The 25974-nt window shown below is 41.7% G+C and overlaps 1 protein-coding gene across 1 annotated transcript; it reads right to left on the bottom strand.

The window, feature by feature from the left end:
- Positions 1-12673: 12673 nt before the first annotated feature.
- On the bottom strand, positions 12674-24679 carry LOC145003123 (putative serine/threonine protein kinase IRE3). Its single transcript, XM_078962263.1, has 6 exons — positions 24502-24679; positions 24197-24250; positions 13795-14129; positions 13038-13454; positions 12769-12978; positions 12674-12698 (listed from the first exon to the last, which is right to left on the bottom strand). The coding sequence occupies exons 1-5, from the start codon at positions 24677-24679 to the stop codon at positions 12802-12804; spliced, it is 1161 nt and encodes a 386-aa protein (XP_078818389.1). The 3' UTR covers positions 12674-12698; positions 12769-12801.
- Positions 24680-25974: the final 1295 nt, after the last annotated feature.

Genomic DNA, 25974 nt, shown 5'->3' with positions numbered 1-25974 from the left:
AGATCTAGGGTCTTGAGGAGAATTCATGGCATAAAGGTGCCAACTTTATGGCCATGGAAGTCCCATGCAACTTTTAGACCATCTTTTTGGTCTTTTAAGCCCTATTAGGTCATACATGCGAGTAAATATGAGAGCCTTACATGACGAAACTGTCCCTAGAGTCCAGATCTATGACATCGTGGTCTATCTTGAAGTTTTGATGACTTTTGAATTCAGATCTAAATCATTTTAGGTTAGGGTTTTAGTTTTTGCCTTAAGGAGAGGTTCATAATAGGTAAAGTTGGAAACTTTACCCTTAAGAATAGGGACTTAATGCATTAAGAAGGTTAACAAACTGAAGAACTCGATGAGTTCATAAGAGAACTCGACGAGTTGTTTTGGAAGTGTCAGAATCTTTTGGAAAAATAGGGACTCCACAAGTTGTAAGAAAAACTCGACGAGTTAGATCGTTATATCACAATTATGTGATTTATGGAAACTCGGCGAGTTGAAGAGTAACTCGGTGAGTTAAGTCAACTCGGAATGTTGACTTTAACTTTGACTTTGATCAAAGTTGGCTTGTAAGGGTTATGCGTTTGAAAGGGGTACTTAAAGGAAATCTTTTATGTTTAGGAGCTTGAGTTGGATTGATATTCGGAGCCGGGGATTTTTCAACTACATTCCAGTATTCGAGGTGAGTTGCCTTCCCTGTATTAGTGGGTCGAAGGCACCAATGTCGGCACGCTAGTAGTTGTTTATAGTAGAGATGCTTGTCTTTGTGATAATTGTATGGTATGCCACTATCTGTTGAGTTTTATGTGCTTATATACTATGTTATTATATGGTAGTGGTAAGGGGTGAAGCAGACCCTATAATCGGTCGAATAGACCGAAGGGGTAGGCCAGCACCCAGATATGCTAGGAAGTATAGGATTTATGTGCTTATATGCTATGTTATTATGTAGTAGTGGTAGGGTGAAATATACCCCATAACCAGTCGAAGAGACCAAAGGGGTACGCCAGCACCCAGATATGCTAGGAAGTTACCGGTTGAAAGAGACCGAAGGGCTAGGCCGACACCCTGATATGTTAGGCAATTTTCGGCTGAAAGAGACCAAAGGGGTAGGCCAGCACCCTGATATGTCAGACAGTTACCGGTTGAAAGAGACCGAAGGGGTAGGCCAGCACCCTGATATGCTAGGAACTATGTTTAGTGTATGGTATGTCATATGATGGGGGAACTCACTAATCTTCATGCTTACGGTTTTCAGTTTTGGTTTCAGGTACTTCTTCTTCGAAGGGAAAGGAGTCGGCATGATCGCAATGCATCACACTATGTTTTCCGCATATGAGATCTTTAGGAGTTATACTCTGATGGTATTTTTGTTGGATTAGGTGTCTAAGCCCATAACTATAATTGGTATGTACTTGACCCAATAGTAACATGGTCCTTTTGGGTTGCCTTCACCATAGCAACTTGAAAGGATGAATGATGAAAAAGAGGTTGATAAATGATTTATTAATATATTATAAGAATAATATATTAATTGAAAAATCATATTATTTAATTAGTATTGATCAGAGATTAATTTGGAATTAATTTGGTAATCAAAAAGACTGATTAAATGTATGGGGACTGATATTGCAATTAACTGTTAGTTGCAAGTTAGGCTGTAGACTCCTAATGGAAGGGGTTGGATGAATTCTACGGGAAGCCCATATAAGAATTCGTCCAAATGGCCTTCTAAAAGGGTTCCATGGATTTCTTATGGCCTAAGAAGAGAATTAGAGTTTCAGTCTAAAACCCTAGCAGCACAACTATATAAAGACCCCTAGGCATGAGGTTTTCAGCCACTTGCTTCCAAGAAGAATCATTCATTAATAATTCTAGCCTCTATCCTCTCTCTCTCTCTCTCTCTCTTGTTTATCTATTGCTAGTCGGTGCTTGTAACTCCATTAGAGGTGCAACAATTGAGGCACTAAGCTCTTGAAGGTCAAGATCTACAAGCTACAAGAAAAGGTATTCTTCTAACTATGTTTAAGTTATCAATTTCGAAAATTGTATGCTAGATTAGGGTTTATGCATTGGATAATAATTTCCATGTATAACTTGAGAAAAAACCTAGATCCAACACATTATGGTTGCATGTGCACCATAGGAATGTAGTAGTGCTCAAAACCCATCAATGGTATCAGAGCTTAGGGTATTTTTCTATTATATGGTGCAATTGTATTATTATCAAAGCTAAAAAAAATTAATTATTGGTCTCTGACTAGTGGACTCAATGTAACACTCAAAATTTAAGCCAAATTTAAATTTTCAAAAACATGTCGAATTCATCAAAACATTACAACTTTATTTTCAAAATACATTTATATCAGAGTTTTCCCAGAAACATAACACAATAGGAGGAGTTGTACGATCATGCCTTAGCCTTGCTGCGATCCCCTAAGGTACCTAAAACAATAAACTGAAATTGTAAGCCCGAGAGCTTAGTGAGTTACCCCTAAAATACCGATACACATACAATTCACATAGCAATATCAACATTAGCATATCATATCAATCGAAACAGAACAACATGCACTAGGTCCACAGCTTTACAAGCTGGACTACCCCTGGGCCCTCAGTATGAGTCTGGAATGCCTACCAGGCCCTCAGCTCGTATCTGGAATGCCATCGAGCCCTCAGTACGAGTCTGGAATGCCTACCAGGCCCTCAGCTCGAATCTGGAATGCTCTCGGGTTTTTTGGCTACCGCACGGAGTAGTACAACCTCAACGCACCCCTCATAACATGTCGACATGTAACAGATAAATGCACATACAGGTAATCAATCAGTATCACAGGCAGTCCTACAGATCTACCCGACTAGCACATCAATTGGCATGCATTACTAACTCAAACTCAACATAACAATAACTACTAGGATATCAAATCCAATGGGCCGGCCTTGGTGCCTTAGACCCCTTAGTATAGTGAGGATAACTCACCTCGCAACTGTCGTCGGAAATAAGAAAGCTCAACTCCCCGGTCCAACACAAACTTCACCACCTAAAAGTACCACATGACCTTTTTCATAAATCTCCCAATCCCAGAAACCCACAGAATTCAATTGGTCAACCCCTTGGTCCGAATCAAAGTCCACAGTCATAGTCAACAGTCTATGTTGACTCGACTCGCCGAGTGCAGCTCTCCGACTCGCCGAGTTCTTCCTGAGTTCGAGAAGTCATGGAATCCTCAACTTGCTCGTCAAGGTCTCCTTTTAACTCATCGAGTTCATATGCGGCCAAGATTTTGGGAGAAACCCTAGCCAACTCGCCGAGTTTTTCCTAACACTCGCCGAGTTCAAGGCAATCTTCAACGAACTCGCCGAGTTGTTCATCCAACTTGCCGAATTCATGGCCATCTTCAACGGACTCGCCGAGTCCCTTAATCAACTCGTTGAGTCCATGCAGATCTTAATCCATGCAGATGCTCTTTAAGCCATGGCAAGGCCCCAAATTACAGATCCAAGCTCCTAAGGCACGTTTATTACGTAAAGTTGCAATCTTTACGTACATGCAAGGCTCTGAAGGCCCAAAATGATCAATCTAAGCTCTTTAATGGAGTTTTACACCTTGGGAGGGTTTCAACCTTGCACAATCTGGAAACTTTATGGATCTAAAGGTCAAGGGAAGTCCAGATCTGAAGTTATAACTTCAGATCTTAGCTTAAACATGGAGAGTCCTTCATAACACCCATCCAATGGAGGTTCAAAGTGAAAAGGGATTAAGGAATAGCCTATTACCTTCTAGAGAGTGATGTCTGATGCAATCCCTTAGTTTTCTAGAGCTCATGGCCTTGCTTTTCCTTGCTTCTTCAAATGCTTCCTTCCAAGGTTACTCCTTCAAGCTTGGACACCAAAGAACACACACACGTTTTAGGGTTTGAGAGGGACAAGAAGCATAAGGGGAGGTTGGTGGAGGCCAATGATTCCTTAAATAGGGTGTAAAACCCCAGAATTTAGGGTTTCATCTGCCAACTCCTACTCGCCGAGTAGGTCACTAAACACGCGATCCATTCCCACTGCTACTCGGCGAGTAGGGCAACCAACTCGCCGAGTAGGTCATAAGACCAATTATTCTTTAATTAAATTTATACCTGAAATCGGGACGTTACACTCAATGATTCCTATGAAGGAACTCGACGACTCCATGCCCTGACTCGACGAGTTGGTTCGTCAGATGGCAGATTTTTTGGATTTTTGGCCTAAATTTGATTTGGGTAATTACCATAAATTCTTTTCACTATTAAAACTTGAATTTTCTGTTATGGTAATGATTATCCTCATCTAATTGAAATATAATTGTCAAATTTTAAGATAATTAAAAGATTATGTGATAATATAATTATTTGTAAATTTTGATTTGGATTTTCTTACCAAGTAAAATGGATTAGGTCAAATTTCATGATAATGATAAAATTATATGATTAATGTAATTGTTTTAAAATTTGATCTAGAAAGTTTTGAATAGTTTCAAAATTTGTCCTCAAGGTTTGGAATTTAAAATTTGATTAAATGTTTTAATTTTAAAATATTCAATTCTAATATCCTAGTGTTTTAAAAATGAAAAATACAACCCTTATACTATTATAATATTAAAAGTTCCATACTTATATATATATATATATATATATATATATATATATATATATATATATATATATATATATATGTAAGATAAGTCAGTCTTACCATTAGTAAGCCTTACTCACGAAGCTAGTCTATAAGAAAATTTAAGGAAGCGGCCTATAAATTGACCATCATTGGGTATCCATTCTTACCCACCACACTCTTGACTAGTGGATGGTCGTTAGCCGAACGGGTAAGATATGACATTAATACCTCATTAATAAGTATAATGAAAGTATAAAGTAACTAAATGTTTTCATAAATTTCCAATCTTAGTTAGTTTAGGAAAAATATGAAAAATGATGTTATTCCATGAAATTGCACTTTGCACCTTGTCAAAGTCATTAGCGGAGCGTGTGTGGTTAACCGACACACTAACTTGAACTAACAAGGGTGGCGAAGGGTAGCTTGAGAATTATCATAGATCAATGGAGCATGTGTGGTTTACTGGAACATTGATTGGGTGGTAAATAACTCGAGAGTACCAAGCTAATTTGCATTGTTATTCACACCTTTTTTGTGATCCTTGGTATCCCAGTCACAAACTTGAAGGATTAAACATGCCATTGAAAAGTTCAGTGGATCTCAGAAAGAATCTAGGAATTTCATTTCATTTAAAACCTACTTGTTCATTTCGTTTTTCATGGTGGAATTGGTAAATCGTCATTTACTTACCTTCATATAATTTAAAATTGTATTACGGCATCCCTCTTCTTAATTGTGAATTATAGTGTTGGGTCCTAGCCTTAATATTTCATTTGGTTGTTATAGTAAGGATTGCTTATCTAATCTAAACTTTGTTCCTTTTCTTTTTCAGATATCTGGCTCAAACAACGCTTCAAGCTCGAGCCCCTCAATCTCATTTTCTCTTATGAACATTTGTGGGAGGGTCAGATTTGATGGGTCCAATTTCATTGATTGGATCTACAACATTTGCACGGCCCTTCGATACGAGGAGAAAGAATACTTCCTCAACGAAAATCTAAAAGAGATAGACGAAACCAATGCTTCTACAGAAGAGATAGTTAAGTATAAGGCTCACAAAAAAGACGCGACAAAGGTGTCGTGTATAATGGTAGCCACTATGACTCCTGAGCTCCAACGGTTCTACGAGTACTACTGGAATTACGAGATGTGCCAAGATTTTGATGGAAAATTACCATCAAAGTGCACATCAAGAAAGGTACGAGATTGTTACCTCATTGATAATGACCAAGATGAAAGATGGAGATCCCATCACGAGCCACTTGAAAAGAATGCAAAGGTATGTGGATTGTTTGCTCAAGGTGAATGTCAAATTTGACAAAGAGTTGGCGATTGATATCATTCTCCACTCTTTGCCTCCTAGTTATGATCAATTCAAGATGACTTATCATATGAACAAGCAGGAAGTCACCTTGAGCAAACTTCAAGGTATGTTAAGAGCTGCTGAAAATGTGTTGAAGGGAAAAGTTGTAACATCCACTCCTACTATTGTTGTTGCCCCAGTCCTGGCTATTGGAAAAGGGAAGGTCTCATGATGGATCTTCTTCAAATGCATCCAAAGAAAAAGGTGGTTATGCTGCTCCTTCATCAGATTCGAAAGAAGCAAAGTGCATCTACTGTCACGCAAAGGGCATTGGAAGTGAAGCTGCCCGAAGTACTTGCGGGATATCAAGGATGGGAAGATAAATCCCTCCTTCGCAGGTATTTCTACTATTCATTCTAATAACTCATCACATGCTAGTTCTTGGGTCCTTAATACATGATGTGGTTTTCACATTCGTTCTAACTTGCAGGGCTAAGAAGAAGTAGGGATCTGGGGTATGGGAAGATGAACCTGATAATAGGGAATAGGAAATCGTCACCGGTCACCACGATTGAGATTTATTCTTTAGTGCTTAATAGTGGGTTAGGTTTAGATTTGAATCGTTGTTGCTACTCGTCAGAAATGACGAGGAATATTATTTCTTTTCATGGTTTCTACAGACAAGGTTTTAGATTTTCATTTAATAATGAAGTTGGTTATACTAATGCTTTCTATAATGGTACTTTATATTTTGAATCATTACCTTGTAATGGTGTATATGAAACTATGATGGATGTTGACAACTTAGGGAATAATGTGTTGCATATCGATTCATTTAATGTTTTAGAAAAGGCATGCTTGTGGCATTGTCATCTTTGACATGTCAACAAGAAGCGCATAGCCCAACTCTAAAAGGATGGAGTGTTGGATTCATTTGACCTAGAGTCAGATAACACGTGTGAATCTTGTTTACTTGGAAGGATGACTAAATCACCTTTCACTGGTACTTGTGAAAGAGGTAAGGGATTGTTGAATCTCATACACACCGATGTGTGTGGGCGCTTCAAATCTGCCACAAGGGATGCTAACCGCTTCTATGTATCTTTTACCGATGATTCTAGCATATATGGATATATCTACTTAATCAAGAACAAGTCTGAAACCTTTGAAAAGTTTAAAGAGTTTAAGAAAGAAGTGGAGAATCAATTGGGCAGGAATATAAAGATAGTCAGATCAGATAGGGGTGGTAAGTATCTTAGTATCGAGTTCCACGAATATCTTAAGGAATGTGGAATTGTTTCACAATTGACGCCACCTAGGACACCGCAGATCAATGGTGTAGCTGAAAGGCGTAATCGAACCTTGTTGAACATAGTTCGTTCCATGATGAGTCAAGCTTTGCTACCTATCTCATTTTGGGGGTATGCCTTAGAGACTCCCACCCACATCCTTAATCTAGTCCCAACTAAGAAGGTTGTCAAAACACCTCACGAGATGTGGACATGGAAGGTTCCCTCGTTGGCACATGTCAATGTTTTGGGTTGCGAGGCTTTCATAAGACGGGAGACTCACGACAAAGTTGAGTCTTGTAGTGAGCGGTGTATTTTCATTGGCTACCCACATAAATCTTTTGGATATCTTTTCTACAGACCAAGTGACAACATGGTCTTTGTAGCGAGGAGAGGGGTTTTCCGAGAGAGAGAGAGAGAGAGAGAGAGAGAGAGAGAGAAAAAAGAGAGAGAAAGAGAGAGAGAACTCATATGCTAAGAGGACAGTGGGAGGAAAATTGATCTTGAAGTGTTTCAAGAGTCAAGCGATGAAGGAACCTCTAACACTAGCGCTCAACTTGAGGAAGAGATTCATGTTGAACCAATTGATGAGTCCTTACCTCTAAGACGTTTCCAGTAGAGTTAGTGTTCCACTTGTGTTGTATGGTTTCCATATAATAGTTGAAGGTGATACGTTTATCAAAGATAGTACACTGGTAAATTTAGATGAACTTAACAACTACAAGGAAGCCATGGTGGGCCCTGAGTCTGCAAAGTGGAAGGAGGCTATGGACAGTGAGATTCAATCCATGTATGACAATCAAGTATGGAACTTGGTTGACAATGTGTCGGTTCATGAAACGGTCGAGTGCAAGTGCATCTTCAAGAAGAAGACCGACATGGATGGGAAAGTGCATACGTTCAAAGCACGATCAGTTGTGAAGGGCTTTACTCACACCCCAGGGGTTGACTATGATGAGACCTTCTCACAAATGGCCAAGATCAAGTCTACTAGGGTTATGTTCACTATCATTGTGTTCCATGATTATGAATTTTGGCAGATGGATGTCAAAATTGCTTTCCTTAATGGGAAGCTGGATGAAGATGTTTATATGTGTCAAAAAGAAGGTTTTATAGATGCCAAATACCCTAATAGACTGTGCAAGCTTGAGAAATCCATTTATGGATTGAAACAAGCATCTCGTAGATGGAATCTTTGTTTCAATGAGAAAGTCAAAGAGTTTGGATTTCCGAGAAGCGAGGATGAGTCATGTGTGTATGTCAAGGCTAGTGGGAGTATATTTAGCTTTCTAGTTTTTTATGTTGATGACATAATGCTCATAGGAAACGACTTCCCAACCTTGCAGGAGGTTAAGTCCTTGCTTGGGAAGTGTTTCGCTATGAAGGATCTAGGGGAAGCTGTTTATATTCTAGGGATAAGGATATTGAGAAATAGAAGTAAGAGACTAATATGACTTATTCAAAGTACTTACTTGGACAAGGTGTTGAAATGTTTTATTCCAAGAAACTGGAACTGCCGATCCAAAGCAATACCAAGTTGGGTAAGACTCAGAGTCTGAGTACTGATGTTGAGATATCAGAAATGATTCAAGTTCCATATTCTTCCGCCGTTGGCTCGATCATGTACGCTATAACATGTACTCGCCCTAATGTGGCTTTTGTGTTGAGCATGGTTAGCCGATATCAAGGGAACCCGCGCAGAGCTCACTGGACCGCAGTGTATAACATTCTTAAGTACCTACGAAGGACTAAGGACTGGGTCCTTACCTTTGGTGGGAGTGATGACTTAAGAAAGACAGGGTATAGTAACACCAGCTTTCAGACCGACGGAGATAACTTCTGCTCTCAGTCAGGTTGGGTATTTACCCTGAATGGAGGAACAATTACTTGGACAAGTTCCAAGAAAGAGGTGGTGGTTGGTTCAACGTGAGAATCAGGGTACATAACAGTGAGCGAAGCGTCGAAGGAGGCAATATTTTTGAAGAACTTCATTGGAGACCTCAGAGTTGTACCAGCCATAAAAAAGACTGTGGAGATTTTTTGTGATAACATAGGAGCGGTTGCCTTAACCAAGGAACCGAGGGATCATGGTAGATCCAGACACATCGACAGAAAATATCACTTCCTCAGACATCGAGTAGAATAGGGAATCCTAGTAGTCAAGAGGGTATCGTCAGAGGAGAACCTAACATACCCCCTCACAAAGGGTCTGAGCATGGTTAAGCACTTACAACATGCAAGGAGCATTGGTCTTATGGACGATATTAGTTTTAGTGATTAGATAGATGTTTAGAAACTTTTAATAGATAAATGTAATTGATATTTGATGATTAAATAAATGAGTTTTATTTATGAGTAAAGTATACTATCTTGTGCCAATTATTTACTATTGTTTCACTTTTGCATGTTTTACTTCTAGAATAATTAAATTGTTCAAATTATCCACAGTTGATGATAGTTTAGGAGTAAGTTATGAGATTAGATTGTTGTGAATTGGTTTGTAGATTGTCTAAGTGCTTAGACATAGCAAAGGTTTGATGCAACATTCATGAGTGCTCTTGAAATAAGATTTGAGTATTGGGTTAAATCCACACTCATTTGAATAACTTCATGGAATTTATCACAAGTGATTGTGAGATGATTAATATCATATAATCTTTAAACCGAGATATATGAGTAGTTGTTTACGAGTTGATTGTGCATTGATAATATGTAAATGCATCAGTAACTTGATGTTATAAAACATGTTGTTGTGTATGATTTGATGAGTAAATAGTACAAGCATATAAGTCAAAGTTTATCTGTTCCTTTTATCCTAGGAAGGTAAAAGCAATATCTTGGGCCCTCGATGATTTTGTGTTGACTTATGTGACGAGCTCGATCAGGACTGAATTAATGTGTTCAATTAAGTTCTATGTCTAACAAAATCGGAAGTCGGGGAACAAACTGTTGGACAATGAGAATGATTATGTTCCATGTCTTTGTCCACACGATATCTTGCAGAACGGAGGATTATATGATCCCTTATCTAAAGGATGCACCATTGACTAGGTCAGAGTTCGACAAAGGTTTTTGAGAGCTATGATTACTAATCAGATTTTGAAGTCTTACTTGCAGTTATAGTTATTAGACTTATCTAAGTAGGAGACTGTTGGATTAGGTGTCTAAGCCCATAACTATAATTGGTATGTACTTGACCCGATAGTAGCAAGGTCCTTTTAGGTTGCCTGCACCATAGCAACTTGATAGGATGAATGATGAGAAAGAGGTTGATAAATGTTACAAGTAACAATTTAGGTTTAAGGTTGTGAAGCTTGTATAAAACAATTTCCTCTATGTAACATTCCTACATCAAATTAGTGAAATTCAAACTACAATGTTATATAAATTCATATGTGCATACATTTAGAATCAAGTTGAAATAACCTCTCGCAAGCCCAAATTTGATCCAATAGCTAAGCCGAATCTTTTTTTGGACCTTTTCATAGAATTCTTGGCCCAATTACCCTAGGCCGAAAACTCCCTTCTTTGGGCCTTATTTGACCAAAAACCCTTTTATTGGACCCAATTAAGTCCATAAACCCTACATACACTCCAAACCGAAAACCCATTAAGAACATAGGGTGTTTTTGGCCACCCTAAAACCGAAAACTCCCTTGGATAGACACCATGGCCAAAAACCTTGAGAGGTTTCGGTTGGGAGTCAAGACAAAAAAAAAATTACGATTTTGTGGTGAAACCTCACCACTTTACATTCTCTTAACCATGGATCAACCAAGAAAGATACACAACTACCCATCACATATCCATGAACATCACCTAAAGGACCACCATGCAACAATGCCACTTTTCCCTCTTCTTTCCATAAAAATCGGTTGAACCCTCCCACACACACCAAAAATCATTTCCAATCACTTCACTCTCAATAATTCTTCCCATCTCTCTCTCTCTCTCTCAAGTTTTTGTGTGTGCCATCTTCAAGGGTGTTTCTTTTAAAAAGCTCATAACTTGGTAAGCTTCTTGTAAACCACTAGTGTTTGATACATCTGAAATTTAAAAACTCCCCCTTTACACACACCATTTCATGTGTAGTTCTTGGAAACCATAATTTTCAAGAAGCTCCTAACCTTGTGCAAGGCTAGGATCGATATCTTTTTCATTTACTTCCTTCAACTCACGAAATCATCAAGGTAAGCTTCATACCCCTGCATTTTCTCATGTTTTTCATGCTTTTCGGGGTTGGGGGTGGGGGGAATACAAGTCAAGTTTTGTTTAACCATTGGATATTTGCATGCACCTACATGTTTATGTAACAATTTCTGTTTATGATGTTGAATACCTCATACTAACACACCATAAAATCGTGATTTACAGGTTTCATGGATGCTAGAATAAGTTTATCCTTTGGGTAGTTCCATGCATCATAGTTATGGGTTTAAAATGGAACAAATTCTTGAGTAAAAAGGTTCTTATCATGTGTTAAAAATCATGAAGTAGATGTTGTTGACAGTGTTGTTACATAAAAATTTTGTGGTCATGGTTGTTCACTCAAAAATGGCGAAAACATGAGTATGTATGCCCAAGCACGTTTAACTCATTGTAATATGCATGTTCCCCTCTTGAACTTTACACAAATATTTGAATATAATAAATCTTAAAGTCATTATATGTGGTGTTGTAAAAATCTTGACCAGCTAGAGTCAATTCAAAATAAAATAGTTTGTGTTACAAAACTTTCAAACCGGTAATAGAATGTTAAACAAACTACAAAGTTGATATTTTCACTACTAGAAAAACAGCCTTTTATGATGCTCATTGCGCGTCGTAAAAGGCTCAGACGACGCGCAAATGCGCGTCAAGGAAGGCCCAATCATAAAGAGAGACGACGCGCATTTACGACGCGCTTTTACGACACGCATTGCGTATCAAGAAAGGCCATGTCATAAAGGAAGACGACACGCATTCGTGTGTCGTAACCTTACGACGCGCGTGTTAATGATACGCAATGCGTATCAAGAAAGCTATTGTCAAGAAAGGCCATGTCATAAATGAAGATGACACACATTTTTGCGTATCATAATTTTAAATGTTTAAAAAAAATATTATTTATAGATTTACTAGTTTTCAAATTAAATAATACATTAAAAATCTCATAATACAAAATAAAATACCATAAATAACAAAGATATTTCATTTCACTAATATGTCAAATACAAATAATTATTCCAAAAGTGAGTAAATCTTATAAAAAATGAACTCATTTATATACAATTGCATCATCACGACTAATCGGTTTTATAATCTCAAAGTCATCAACGGAAGTGCAGTCCTTATTTCCGGAATGTATAGGGCTGGTTCTCAAGCTCCGTACCACATCATCCTCCACTGGAGCATCTTCATCGATAACCGTGCTTGCGATGTCAACTTTTTCATCATCAACCCTCTCACAAATCTGCAAATACTTCTCCCTGCTTGTAACAACTAATAATTAACATTTATGATTTATGATTTATGATTTATGATTTAACAAACACACACCTCATGAAAAACATGTTTATTATAAAAATGTTATCACCGAATAAGATTCTCTATGCGTGCTCCAAATGTCTCAACGGTCAGGGCATCAAACTTTCTCCGGTCGATCACGACTCTTAAGTCATCAAGACACGTCAGTAGATACGACAAAGATCGGTCATCATCCAATGGCGTATTGCCAACACATCGAGCAATATCAGCAAGCTCATTCATCTACAAATATTTCAATATCAGTACCTATATCTCATAACAAATAAGAACCTGTTACCTACCTGTGGAAGGTCATCATGTTCATAATAGGCACCCTTCCCTGCCAATAACAAGTCTATCTGGCTGGTTTTTGGTGTCATCAATGGCGACCTAGGAGTCATGCTGCCAGCAGATGATGTGGTCATTCCTTGGTCAGATTTAGGACCAAAGTGGGTCCTACATGACATAGAGGGGTGAGCTTTAAGATCATCCATTGATACAGAATTATCGCCTTGATCAAGAAAACAATCAAGCATGTCTTCTGAACCTCTACGTGACCAATCACTAAGCTTAGGAGACATGAAATCACAGTCTTTGGTAACACTTGAACTTGCTTTAGCAGCATCTGGACTTCTATTATCCTTTTGTGAAATCAACTCCATTAACTTCTCTAGGGTTTCAGCAACCCTTACAAGCCTTTCATCTACACTTATACCTGTCTGATCGCAACAATCAGCAATCACACAAATTCTAGAATGTTCTTCCACGTGAAAAGTCAGAACCTCCTCTTCACAAATCCGAAAAATGATGGAAGTTTCATCGGAAATTTAAAATGAGAATTCGTAAATGGTGTAACGTGTAAGTAAATGTATTTACTTTTGTCCTATCAGATGTCATGTGAAGTAGAATCAAAAGTTTGTAGTGAGATCAATCTGTATTAAAAGCTTTAACATCCACTCTTTGCTATGAGAGGAAAAAGAATAGACATTACCATTAGTTAAATAGATTTTTGAGTGAGAAGGTGACAAAATTATTTAAAGAATAAAATATGTGACTCACCTTCTTTTCGAGCTCAAGAAGTGATAGTCCAGCACTAAAAACATCAGAATTCTGAGTGGCAACAGCTATACCCACACGAGGTGAAAGATAGGCATCATTTCGAGAGGAAAACAGCATATTTCCCCCTTGTCCCACATAGTCCTGTGGGGAAAACATGTTGGGAGTAGGGGTAGTATGGTCAATTGCTTCTAGAACTTGGATGTTCCTCCTTGAGCTAGTTGATTTTGGCTTTAAGAGACTAAAAGTACCCCTAAAGCTAAATTTTCCAGATCTGGCAGGTTTTGTAACTGATAAGGGATCTGCATCTTCACTCTCTGAAGGGTTGATTTCTACCACTTGATATGTAAGGGGGATAGAACAGTTATTACTTATCCAATATGGGTAAAAAATCATATGATGTGAAAAAGACGAGTCCTTCAGATGAAAGCCTGTATAATCAATAACTTATCAACATGTGTGTAACATCCGGATTTTACCAAGTATAATGTAAGTTTAATTGTGTTATTTTGTAAGAGGGACTCGGCGAGTCAGGGCTCAGACTCGCCGAGTAGGGACGCGGGATTGAGCGAAGGTGCGCGCTTGGACTCGGCGAGTCCAGGGTATGGACTCGGCGAGTCTGCACTGTGTTATGGAACCCTAAATCCCCGGGTTTGTGGCCTATTTAAGGGGCCTTATGGCCGTCATTTGCGCTCATCCAACCCCCAGAGTGTGTCCCTAGAGTTCTTGAGCATTTGGTGAAGGATTGAGAGCAAATCTTGACCTTGTGAGTGTTGTTTAGCAAGAAGAAGGAGGCTCTAGGCAAGAGGAGGCAAAGGAGGTTGCTATTTCGTGGATTTGGAGCTTGGATCATCACTTTAGAGGTAATATTTTCAGACCATTTTCTGTTTGGTGAAACTTGATGCAAGTTAGGGCTTAATATGATCATTTATGGGGTGATTTGGTGCTCTTTTGTTCCCTCCTTGGGTTGAGACCATGGATCTGGATCCATAGAGGTCCAGAGGGCCTCACTCATCAAGCTTTATGGGTGGAAATGGAGTCCTTGGCCTTGTATTGAAGTAGTAGAGTCAAAAACATCATTTGTGATCATGTAGAGGTTATTTATGCATCAAGATTGTGACTTTACGTGCTAAATAAGCATGGGGGGACTGGATCTATGGATTAGTGGACTGGATCTGGCCTTTAGAGCAAGATTGAGTCAGTGCATGGCTCTGACTCGCCGAGTCCGAAGAACAGACTCGGCGAGTAGCTTGAATGCTGCACGACCACTCAGCGAGTGGCCTCGCCGAGTTGGGATGAGTGAACTCAGTGGGTCAAGGGGGAGTCAGGATGGACAGGTGGACCGAGTCAAACCGGAATCGCCGAGTCGTTCTTGAGACTCGGCGAGTTGAGTCGTGGTGGCCCCACAACTCGTGCCAGGTGGAGCTCGTCGAGTTGGGAAGGGATGCTCGACATGTCAAGTTAGGATTCCGGGGAAATTGGTGATTGCGCTCAGACTCGCCGAGTCGCTATAGTGCACTCGCCGAGTCCGGTCAAGTTGACCGTTGACCAGCGTTGACCTAGATTGTCCTGTTATGGTATGGTCAACCCTAGTTGGGAAAGTGTTAATTAGAGATATATTGTGCTATAGGGGGACTTCAGCTCGGCAGATCGAGTGTTTAGCGATTTCAGGGTTACGGTTTACCGAGACACACGAGGTGAGTCTTCTCACTATACTTTACCTTGAGTAGGTAACCAGAGTTATGTGATAGAGTAATTGTATGCTATGTATGTTATGTGTTGTACTGCATTACTTTATATGTTTGATGATGTGCATGTTTACAGAGTTAGAACCGGAAGGTTCACAGAGTTAGAACCTGAGGGTTCGCAGAGTTTGGGTGCACGGACCCACAGAGTTATAGCCTCGAGTGGCTAATATGTGTTATATGTAGTATTTTGGGAAACTCACTAAGCTTTGTGCTTACAGTGTTGATGTTATTTGTTTCAGGTGCTAGTGACGACCGTGGGAAGGCGCCGGCTTGATCCGTACACACACGTTTGGAGCTTGACATTTTGATCTTGGGATTTTGTACTATCCTGTTGAACAATTAAAAGGGGTTGTTTCTATGAATATTGATGGAATTATGCTTTTATAAAAATCGAAAATTTTGTTTGAAAAATTAGTGTTACAAATTGGTATCAGAGCCTTGGTTTGAGGGATTCGGGTACACCTTCGGGGGTATTTGAACTCAAACTGAGGAAATGAAGAGATATTTTCAAAATAAAAACCAAAATTTTCTAAGAGTAAAGGGTTTTCCAGGAAGAAACGTGTGTACGATCAGTCAGCGCCCGAACGGTGAATTCCCAAAATATCTTTTGTTATGTAATAACTATTATTGTGATGTGTGTGCATGCTAGAGTAGGCTAGGTATTGCTGATAGGGCTAGAGTGGCCTGTTTTGTGATGCCTTAGCTTAGGGAATGGTGAGCTGCTACGAGACGCTGAGAGTAATTAGGTAGCAACTAGGGTTTTGTGTGAGATCTGTTCAGAGAGATTTAAGTATAATAGAGTACTTGGGGACTGGGATCCGAAGAGGACGATTTGGGGTGTGTACCGAGACGGTGCGGACAGTAGTATTGGGCCCGTACTACTAAAAGCACCGGAGCGGTACACAGTTCAAATAAGAATCTGGGGATGCCAAGAATCAAGGAGGGGTGGATTGTTGAATGTAAGGGTGTTCGAGTGAATTCTAATTATCACATGTTGTATTTCAGAGGTTGATCATGGTGAGGACACGACACATGCCGGAGGATGCCGGATCTAGTGATGAGGACATTCGACAGATCATTCATGAGGAGGTGGCTGCGGTCATCAGAGCCGAGATACCAGAGATGTTCGGGTCCATTAAGACCGCTTTGATTGAGACGTTTGACGAGCGCTATGCCGCTCTTTCTGAGGTTGCGGTTGTAGCAGCTACCGCAGCGATTGCTGCGGCAAGACCCCAGGGAGGTGATGCGATGTTGTTCAGGGAGTTCAGCAACACCAAGCCACCAGAGTTTGATGGTGCACAGGACCCGGTGGCAGCTATGAGGTGGATATCTGATATGGAGGGATGCTTCTTCACTTGCTCGTCCCCTGAGCATTTGAAGGTTCGGTTCGCGCTGAACCAGCTTCGCTTGGGAGCGAAGGACTGGTGGAAGTTTGTGACTGCGCATTTCACACCGACCGAGCTTGCGGCAGTGACCTGGGAGAGGTTCACTTCCATGTTCCGAGATGAGTATGTTCCTCAGGTGGAGAGGGAACGTCTGGCACAGGAGTTCTGACCCTCAAGCAGGGTACCGAGTCACTTACAGCGATTACGAGGATGTTTCAGGAGAGGGCGATGTTTTGCCCTGAGCATGTATCCACCGAGCAGGCACGTATGAGCCGTTATCTGAGCATTTTGAGACGGGATATTCGGGAGTTCGCTGCGAACTCCTCGTACCGGACATTTGCCGAGCTTCAGGCAAATGCTCGGAAGAGGGAGATTGAGCTTGAGACTCAGGCCAGGGAGGATGTGGAGTCTATGGGGAGGGATCGGCGGCCGGCACAGTCCCAGCCGGCAGCCAAGCGGGCCAAGCCCGCTGATCCCAGACCCGGGAGCCAGAAGGGCCGCACTTGTGGGAAGTGCGGCAAGGGTCACGATGGCGCCTGTCGGGCAGGGTCTTGCTACAAATGTGGCAAGGAGGGGCATATGGCTAAGGACTGCCCCAAGGGATTTGCAGTGTGCTTCCACTGCAACCAGACCGGACACCGGAAGGCGGAGTGTCCACTGCTGCGCGGGGCATCTCAGGGGTCTGCCCCCGCCGCCATCAGAGCTGCTGCTGCAGAGAGTCGGCCCGTGAAGGCCGAGGCACCAAGGGCTCGGGGGAGAGCCTTCCAGCTGACTGCGGAAGAGGTCCGCGCCGCACCCGACGTTGTGGCTGGTATGTTTCCTTTTCATTATTGTTTATGATGTTGAGATATTATGCTTATATCATGCTATGCTTAGGTACCTTCCTTGTGAATTCTGTACCTGCTTTAGTGTTATTTGACTCGGGTGCGAGTCGATCTTTTGTGTCTTTGGCATTTAGTCAGCGTATCAGTGTTAGTCGTGGAATATTGAGTCGGCCCCTGCGGGTTTCCATAGCCGCCGATAGAGTGATTTGTGCTACAGAGGTCTTCCGGGGATGTGTATTGGAGATATTCGGGGTCGAGTTTCCGATCGACCTGATTCCGATTGCGATGGGTGATGTTTGTGTTATAGTGGGCATGGATTGGTTGAGCCGATTCGGTGTGGTTATCGATTGCGAGCGACAGCTGGTGACTATACGAGATCCTAGTGGGGGAGTTCTTTCAGTATACGGCAAGGGTACACGTTCTGGATCAGCCTTTTGTTCGGCTGCTAGGGCGAGGCAGTGTTTACAGTAGGGCTGTAAGGGTTATGTAGCGTATGTGATGGATACGCGAGTGATCTCCGAGAGACCGAGCTCTGTGGAGGAAGTTCCGGTGGTGCGGGAGTTTCCAGATGTATTTCCCGAAGAGTTACCAGGTGTGCCTCCCGCGAGGCAAGTGGAGTTTGGCATCGATTTGGTTCCGGGGGCCGCACCTATTGCTAAGGTGCCGTATCGCCTTGCGCCTCCAGAGATGCAGGAGTTATCCTCGCAACTTCAGGAGTTGCTGGGTAAGGGGTTTATTCGGCTGAGTAGCTCGCCGTGGGGAGCACCCATCTTGTTTGTGAAGAAGAAGGATGGCTCGCATCGCATGTGTATTGATTACCGGGAATTGAATAAGCTGACGGTCAAGAACCGTTACCCGCTGCCGAGGATCGACGATTTATTCGATCAGCTACAGGGAGCATCTTGGTTCTCCAAGATTGATTTGAGGTCGGGCTATCATCAGGTGAGAGTGCGGGACGAGGACGTCCAGAAGACAGCATTCAGGACGCGTTATGGGCATTATGAGTTTGTGGTGATGCCTTTTGGGCTCACTAATGCCCCGGCTGTGTTCATGGACCTCATGAACAGGGTATGTCGGCCGATGTTGGATCGGTCGGTGATTGTTTTCATTGATGATATTCTGGTATATTCGAGATCTAGTGAGCAGCACGAGGAGCATTTGAGGGAGGTGCTTGGGGTTTTGAGAGCGGAGAAACTTTACGCAAAGTTCTCCAAGTGCGATTTCTGGTTACGGGAGGTCCAGTTTCTGGGACATCTCGTTAACCAGAAGGGGATATTGGTCGATCCGGCCAAGGTTGACGCAGTGATGAGGTGGGAGGTGCCGAGGTCACCTTCTGAGATACGGAGTTTCCTCGGGTTGGCAGGGTATTATCGGAGATTTATTAAGGATTTCTCCAAGATTGCGGTTCCACTCACCAGATTGACCCAGAAGGGTGTGGCATTTGCATGGGGTCCCGAGCAGCAGACCTCCTTTGAGACGCTTCGCCAAAGGTTGTGTGAAGCTCCAGTATTAGCCCTTCCGGAAGGTATGGAAGGTTTTGTGGTATTTTGTGATGCATCGATCCTAGGATTGGGGGCAGTATTGATGCAAAGGGGTCATGTGATAGCTTATGCATCGAGGCAGTTGAAGCCTCACGAGACGAGGTACCCCACACATGATTTGGAGTTGGGGGCAGTGGTGTTCGCCCTCAAGATTTGGCGGCACTACTTGTATGGGGTTCGTTGTACGATTTACATGGACCATAAGAGTTTGAAGTACTTAATGGATCAGCCTAACCTAAATATGCGGCAGAGGAGATGGTTAGACGTGGTCAAGGATTATGATTGTGAGATCTTGTACCACCCGGGCAAGGCTAATGTGGTAGCCGACGCGTTGAGTCGCAGGGCGGAGAGTACTCCCCTGCGAGATGTATGTTTGAGATTGACCGTGATAGCTCCAGTTCTGGACGCCATTCGTGGGGCTCAGGCCGAGGCCATGCGTCCGGAGATGCAGAAGAGAGAGCGGGTTGTTGGGATGGTTTCTGAGTTTATATCGGATAGTCGAGGCCTTATGACTTATCAGGGCAGGATCTGGGTACCGTTTGTGGGCGGTACCCGTGCTACATTGATGGAGGAGGCTCATAGATCGAAATTTTCGATCCACCCCGGGGCCACGAAGATGTATTTGGATCTAAGGAAGGAGTATTGGTGGCCCTGTATGAAGAGGGATGTAGCATGGTTTGTCGAGAGGTGTTTGACCTGTCGAAGGGTAAAGGCCGAACACCAGAGACCGCATGGCAAGTTGCAGCCATTGGAGGTTCCCGAGTGGAAGTGGGAACAGATCACTATGGACTTTATCACCAAATTGTCGAGGACTGCCAGAGGAGTTGATGCGATTTGGGTGATTGTGGATAGATTGACAAAGAGCGCTCACTTTCTTGCCATCAGTGAGAGTTCTTCAGCAGAGAAGTTGGCGGAGGTTTACGTGAGGGAGGTTGTATCTCGGCATGGGGTGCCGATCTCGATTATTTCAGACCGCGATGTGCGTTTCACTTCCCGTTTTTGGAAGAAATTTCATGAGGAGTTGGGTACTAAGTTGCATTTTAGTACCGCATACCACCCCCAGACCGACGGTCAGAGTGAGCGGACGATACAGACACTCGAGGACATGCTTCGAGCTTGTGTATTGGATTTTGGGGGTAGTTGGGACTCGTATTTGCCTCTAGCGGAGTTTTCCTACAATAACAGCTATCATTCGAGCATTGGTATGCCGCCCTTTGAGCTGTTATATGGTAGGAGGTGTCGGACTCCCATATGTTGGGGAGAGGTTGGGCAAAGGGTAATGGGCAGTACAGAGATCGTGAATCAGACGACAGAGCAGATACAGCTGGTCAGGCAGAGGTTATTGACCGCTCAGAGCCGGCAGAAGAGTTACGCGGATAGGCGCCGGTCCGAATTGGAATTTCAGGTCGGCGAATTTGTTCTCCTGAAGGTCTCTCCTTGGAAAGCAGTGATCCGGTTCAGGAAGAGGGGCAAATTGGGACCCCGGTTTATTGGCCCATTTCGTGTGATCGCCAGGGTGGGCCGGGTAGCCTATCGGCTGGAATTACCAGCAGAATTGGGACAGATTCACAACACTTTTCATGTATCGCAGTTGAGGAAATGTATAGCCGATGAGTCGGCAGTGGTTCCACTTGAGGATATTCAGGTTGATGCGAGCCTGAATTATGCGGAGAGACCAGTGGCTATTAGGGATCGGAAGATCAAAGTTCTGAGGAACAAGGAGGTACCTCTGGTATTGGTTCAGTGGCAACATCGGAAGGGATCAGAGATGACCTGGGAGCCGGAGGATATGATGCGGGAGCAGCATTCGGAGCTGTTTTAGAGCGGGACTTCGAGGGCGAAGTCCAGTTCTAGTGGGGGAGAGTTGTAACATCCGGATTTTACCAGGTATAATGTAAGTTTAATTGTGTTATTTTGTAAGAGGGACTCGGCGAGTCAGGGCTCAGACTCGCCGAGTAGGGACGCGGGATTGAGCGAAGGTGCGCGCTTGGACTCGGCGAGTCCAGGGTATAGACTCGGCGAGTCTGCGCTGTGTTATGGAACCCTAAATCCCCGGGTTTGTGGCCTATTTAACGGGCCTTATGGCCGTCATTTGCACTCATCCAATCCCCAGAGTGTGTCCCTAGAGTTCTTGAGCGTTTGGTGAAGGATTGAGAGCAAATCTTGACCTTGTGAGTGTTGTTTAGCAAGAAGAAGGAGGCTCTAGGCAAGAGGAGGCAAAGGAGGTTGCTATTTCGTGGATTTGGAGCTTGGATCATCACTTTAGAGGTAATATTTTCGGACCATTTTCTATTTGGTGAAACTTGATGCAAGTTAGGGCTTAATATGATCATTTATGGGGTGATTTGGTGCTCTTTTGTTCCCTCCTTGGGTTGAGACCATGGATCTGGATCCATAGAGGTCCAGAGGGCCTCACTCATCAAGCTTTATGGGTGGAAATGGAGTCCTTGGCCTTGTATTGAAGTAGTAGAGTCAAAAACATCATTTGTGATCATGTAGAGGTTATTTATGCATCAAGATTGTGACTTTACGTGCTAAATAAGCATGGGGGGACTGGATCTATGGATTAGTGGACTGGATCTGGCCTTTAGAGCAAGATTGAGTCAGTGCATGGCTCTGACTCGCCGAGTCCGAAGAACAGACTCGGCGAGTAGCTTGAATGCTGCACGACCACTCAGCGAGTGGCCTCGCCGAGTTGGGATGAGTGAACTCAGTGGGTCAAGGGGGAGTCAGGATGGACAGGTGGACCGAGTCAAACCGGACTCGCCGAGTCGTTCTTGAGACTCGGCGAGTTGAGTCGTGGTGGCCCCACAACTCGTGCCAGGTGGGGCTCGTCGAGTTGGGAAGGGATGCTCAACGTGTCAAGAGAGGATTCCGGGGAAATTGGTGATTGCGCTCAGACTTGCCGAGTCGCTATAGTGCACTCGCCGAGTCCGGTCAAGTTGACCGTTGACCAGCGTTGACCTAGATTGTCCTGTTATGGTATGGTCAACCCTAGTTGGGAAAGTGTTAATTAGAGATATATTGTGCTATAGGGGGACTTCAGCTCGGCAGATCGAGTGTTTAGCGATTTCAGGGTTACGGTTTACCGAGACACACGAGGTGAGTCTTCTCACTATACTTTACCTTGAGTAGGTAACCAGAGTTATGTGATAGAGTAATTGTATGCTATGTATGTTATGTGTTGTACTGCATTACTTTATATGTTTGATGCTGTGCATGTTTACAAAGTTAGAACCGGAAGGTTCACAGAGTTAGAACCTGAGGGTTCGCAGAGTTTGGGTGCACGGACCCACAGAGTTATAGCCTCGAGTGGCTAATATGTGTTATATGTAGTATTTTGGGAAACTCACTAAGCTTTGTGCTTACAGTGTTGATGTTATTTGTTTCAGGTGCTAGTGACGACCGTGGGAAGGCGCCGGCTTGATCCGTACACACACGTTTGGAGCTTGACATTTTGATCTTGGGATTTTGTACTATCCTGTTGAACAATTAAAAGGGGTTGTTTCTATGAATATTGATGGAATTATGCTTTTATAAAAATCGAAAATTTTGTTTGAAAAATCAGTGTTACAATGTGAAAGATTAACCTTGCTAATTTCTCACATTTAATCAACAATTGGATTATAGGAGGGACACTTACAACTCTTTCATCTTTGAATCAAATTGAGCCTCATGAAAATAAGATCCTTCATGAACCATAGTCGCCATGACTGCACAAATTGCAGCAATAATCACTCTTAAGCAAAAGAAGGCACGTGAAACATATATGAGTCTGATTATCATAAGCAAGATACAGTGAGAATACAGGGTTCTTGATTACCAGGTTATAAGAACTCGTAGAACCAAAAACCCTATTTCCCCAAATTTATTTAATTATAAACCACGTGATGGATGCAAGTATAGAACCTTGCTTGTGGTTTAGAGCATGCTTCCGAACACATCAATCAACAACTTGTGCATTCAACAGAATTTGGGTAACTTCCAATGCCATAAATTTTTCTTGCGAACACTGTTTCACCATAAAAACAGGTTAAGATTATTTAAAACTAGGGATGAGCAAAAGGACCGAACCGGCCAGAACCGGCCCGAACTGGACCGGAACCGAGAACCGGCTTCGGCCAAAATCAAGAACCGAACCGGCCCGGCGGTTCTATCGGTTCCGGTTCTACCGGTTCCCGGTTCCTACCGGTTCTTGTCGTGTCTTCAAATGTTGGAACCGGTCCTTGAAAAATAGCATGATATGGTTCCGGTTTTTGCCGGTTCTACCGGTTTTCGCCGGTTCTACCGGTTCCGGTTATATCGGTTCTGGTTCCTACCGGTTCCCGGTTCCAAAAATCCACAAAAATAACGTTCCGGTCCCGGCCCGACCGGTTCCATCGGGTTCCAGTTCCGGTGCTGGTTCCGGTTCCGGTACCGGTTCCGGCCGGTTCCCCGGTCCATTTGCTCATCCCTATTTAAAACTAAAAACACCAACAACACGTTACAAAAGCAACATAAAATCCATATTTCCAACATTTACAAAGAACTGAATTTGAAATGTATGCAAGTTTTAAAAAATTAGAAAAACAAAAGCCAGAGAAAAAAGCCCCAACATTTGTAGAAAAAGCTGGAACAACTATGAAAGTTGTTGCTGCACAAACTAAGGCAATTGCAGGTGATTTGGAAATGAATATATGTTTTATTTTTCATTTTTAAATTGTTTAATCGTTTTTTTACAATGTGAAAGTAACAAACATCTATCATTTTCATGAATTTTTTTTTAATTTGCAGATAAGATAAAAAAAACTGGGATAATGTTTGGGCTATTGGAACTGGAAACGTTGCTACCCCGGCTCAGGCTCAAGAAGTAAGTAGAAGGGTATTTATGTATTTTTGGATTGTATTATTGTTGAAAGATTGAAAACCTTCTAAAACAGGGCTTCCAGAAACCCATGAAGACAATTCCTGTAAGGAAGAGACTGGATAACATGAAAAAGAGAGAAAAGACTATGAGAAACAGATATACATACCTTCTGCCTCTTGGGTCTTTCATTTTCCTCTTCCAAATGTGAGATTTTGTTCTCCAGCTCATGTGTGTATAGCCACCAAGGCTTAGGGTTTTCCAAATACATGTTTGTGTACAAAATGAAGAAGAATACAATGTTATAAAAATAAGAAATTATTCCAACAACATTAAGATCTAAATAAAAAAGTTATAGAGTGTGCATACTTGTGGTGTTTTCAAGCTCTTTTATCATCTCTTTTGCTTGTAATTCAGCAGCTTTTTGTCCTGCTTCAGCTTCTCTTTTCTCTATACGAGCATGAGCTGAAGCTAAAATGGCAGCATCTACCTCTCGTTCTAATGTCTCTACTCTCTGTTCAAGAATCTGCACCCGAAAAAAAGTCATGTGAAAAAGAGGATTTATTAATATATTTTCTCACAATGTTTTTGAAATGAAATACAAAAAGAGCAGTTGATCCCCAATGAATTGAATTCAATCAGAAGTAGAATGATGATGTAGAAATTGCAACTCTTAACTGTTGAATTTCAATCAAACATTGATAAGAAGACTTGATGGATTTGTTATTAGGTCGAATTTTAGCTCAAAAACTGACGAAATCATGTTAATTTCAAACATGCAACACCAACCAAATCAGCCACAGAAACAGATATCGAAAATCATACGAGTTTTCTCTAATTTGAACAGATTATAAGAAATCCAACGATTGAAACTCAAACAATTCAATTGCAATAAGAGATCATCAACATGTGGATCACCGATTACCATTTACCAATCAAATCATATATCGGCAGAGAAATGTGGTTGAATCTCTTAATTTGACAAGCGAAGTTGTAAAAATTGTTGAAATCAGGTAATAGGAAAAACGGAAACGGAACCTTAATTGTACGGGCATGTTCGGAGGTTAAGGAGGCTCTGTTTGTGTACAAAATGCCATATGAAGATTGACCAACCCCATTCACGAGAGGTATAGCCACCAGATTCAACCTTTGTGTACTTCTCAAACGCCTCGAAAATTGACCAACCCCATTCACGATATCTGATAATAACATTAAAAAAATTAATATATATCATAAAAAATAATATATATATATATATATATATATATATAATCAAGATTAAAAAAAGTAATAATAATAATAATAGAACATACTTTGAATCTTCTGTGATACGATATAGAACAAACAATGATTCAAGGGTTTCAGGGCGCAAAAGGTTATGGCGATCAGCATGTTTGATGACAATGTCATGAATATACTCTGAACTCTTGTTTCCTCCATCAAGATTTTCCTTAGAGTAGCCCTGATTTATCAAAAACACTAATACTTATTAAAAAAAACCAGTAACATCTGAATAAAAATAAGTCACCACTATAGAAGGATTATAACTCTTAAACCTTTCCCTTCCTTCATATCCAAGAAGCATCGCATACAGGGGCAAAACCGTCAATGCACCAGGGACCCATCATCCTTGTTTTCCTTTTCCTTTGATGAATCTGATTATTTCAGATCAAATTTACCTGTATAGATAATATTTAAAAAAACATCAAAAGTTTAGTAAGTTATAACTTATAATAATAAATAAAGAGAAAATTGATATAGAATCATGGAATCATACATGAGCATTCTCATGCCCTAGATCTGGATGCCTAGGAGCAATTATGGCAAGAATATTGATGTGCT

This window comes from Lactuca saligna, chromosome 6 (assembly GCF_052625555.1).
Source record: "Lactuca saligna cultivar CGN05327 chromosome 6, ASM5262555v1, whole genome shotgun sequence".
Classification (NCBI taxonomy): domain Eukaryota; kingdom Viridiplantae; phylum Streptophyta; class Magnoliopsida; order Asterales; family Asteraceae; genus Lactuca; species Lactuca saligna.
Note: the sequence above shows the minus strand (reverse complement) of the source record. Positions and strands in the feature narration are given on the sequence as shown.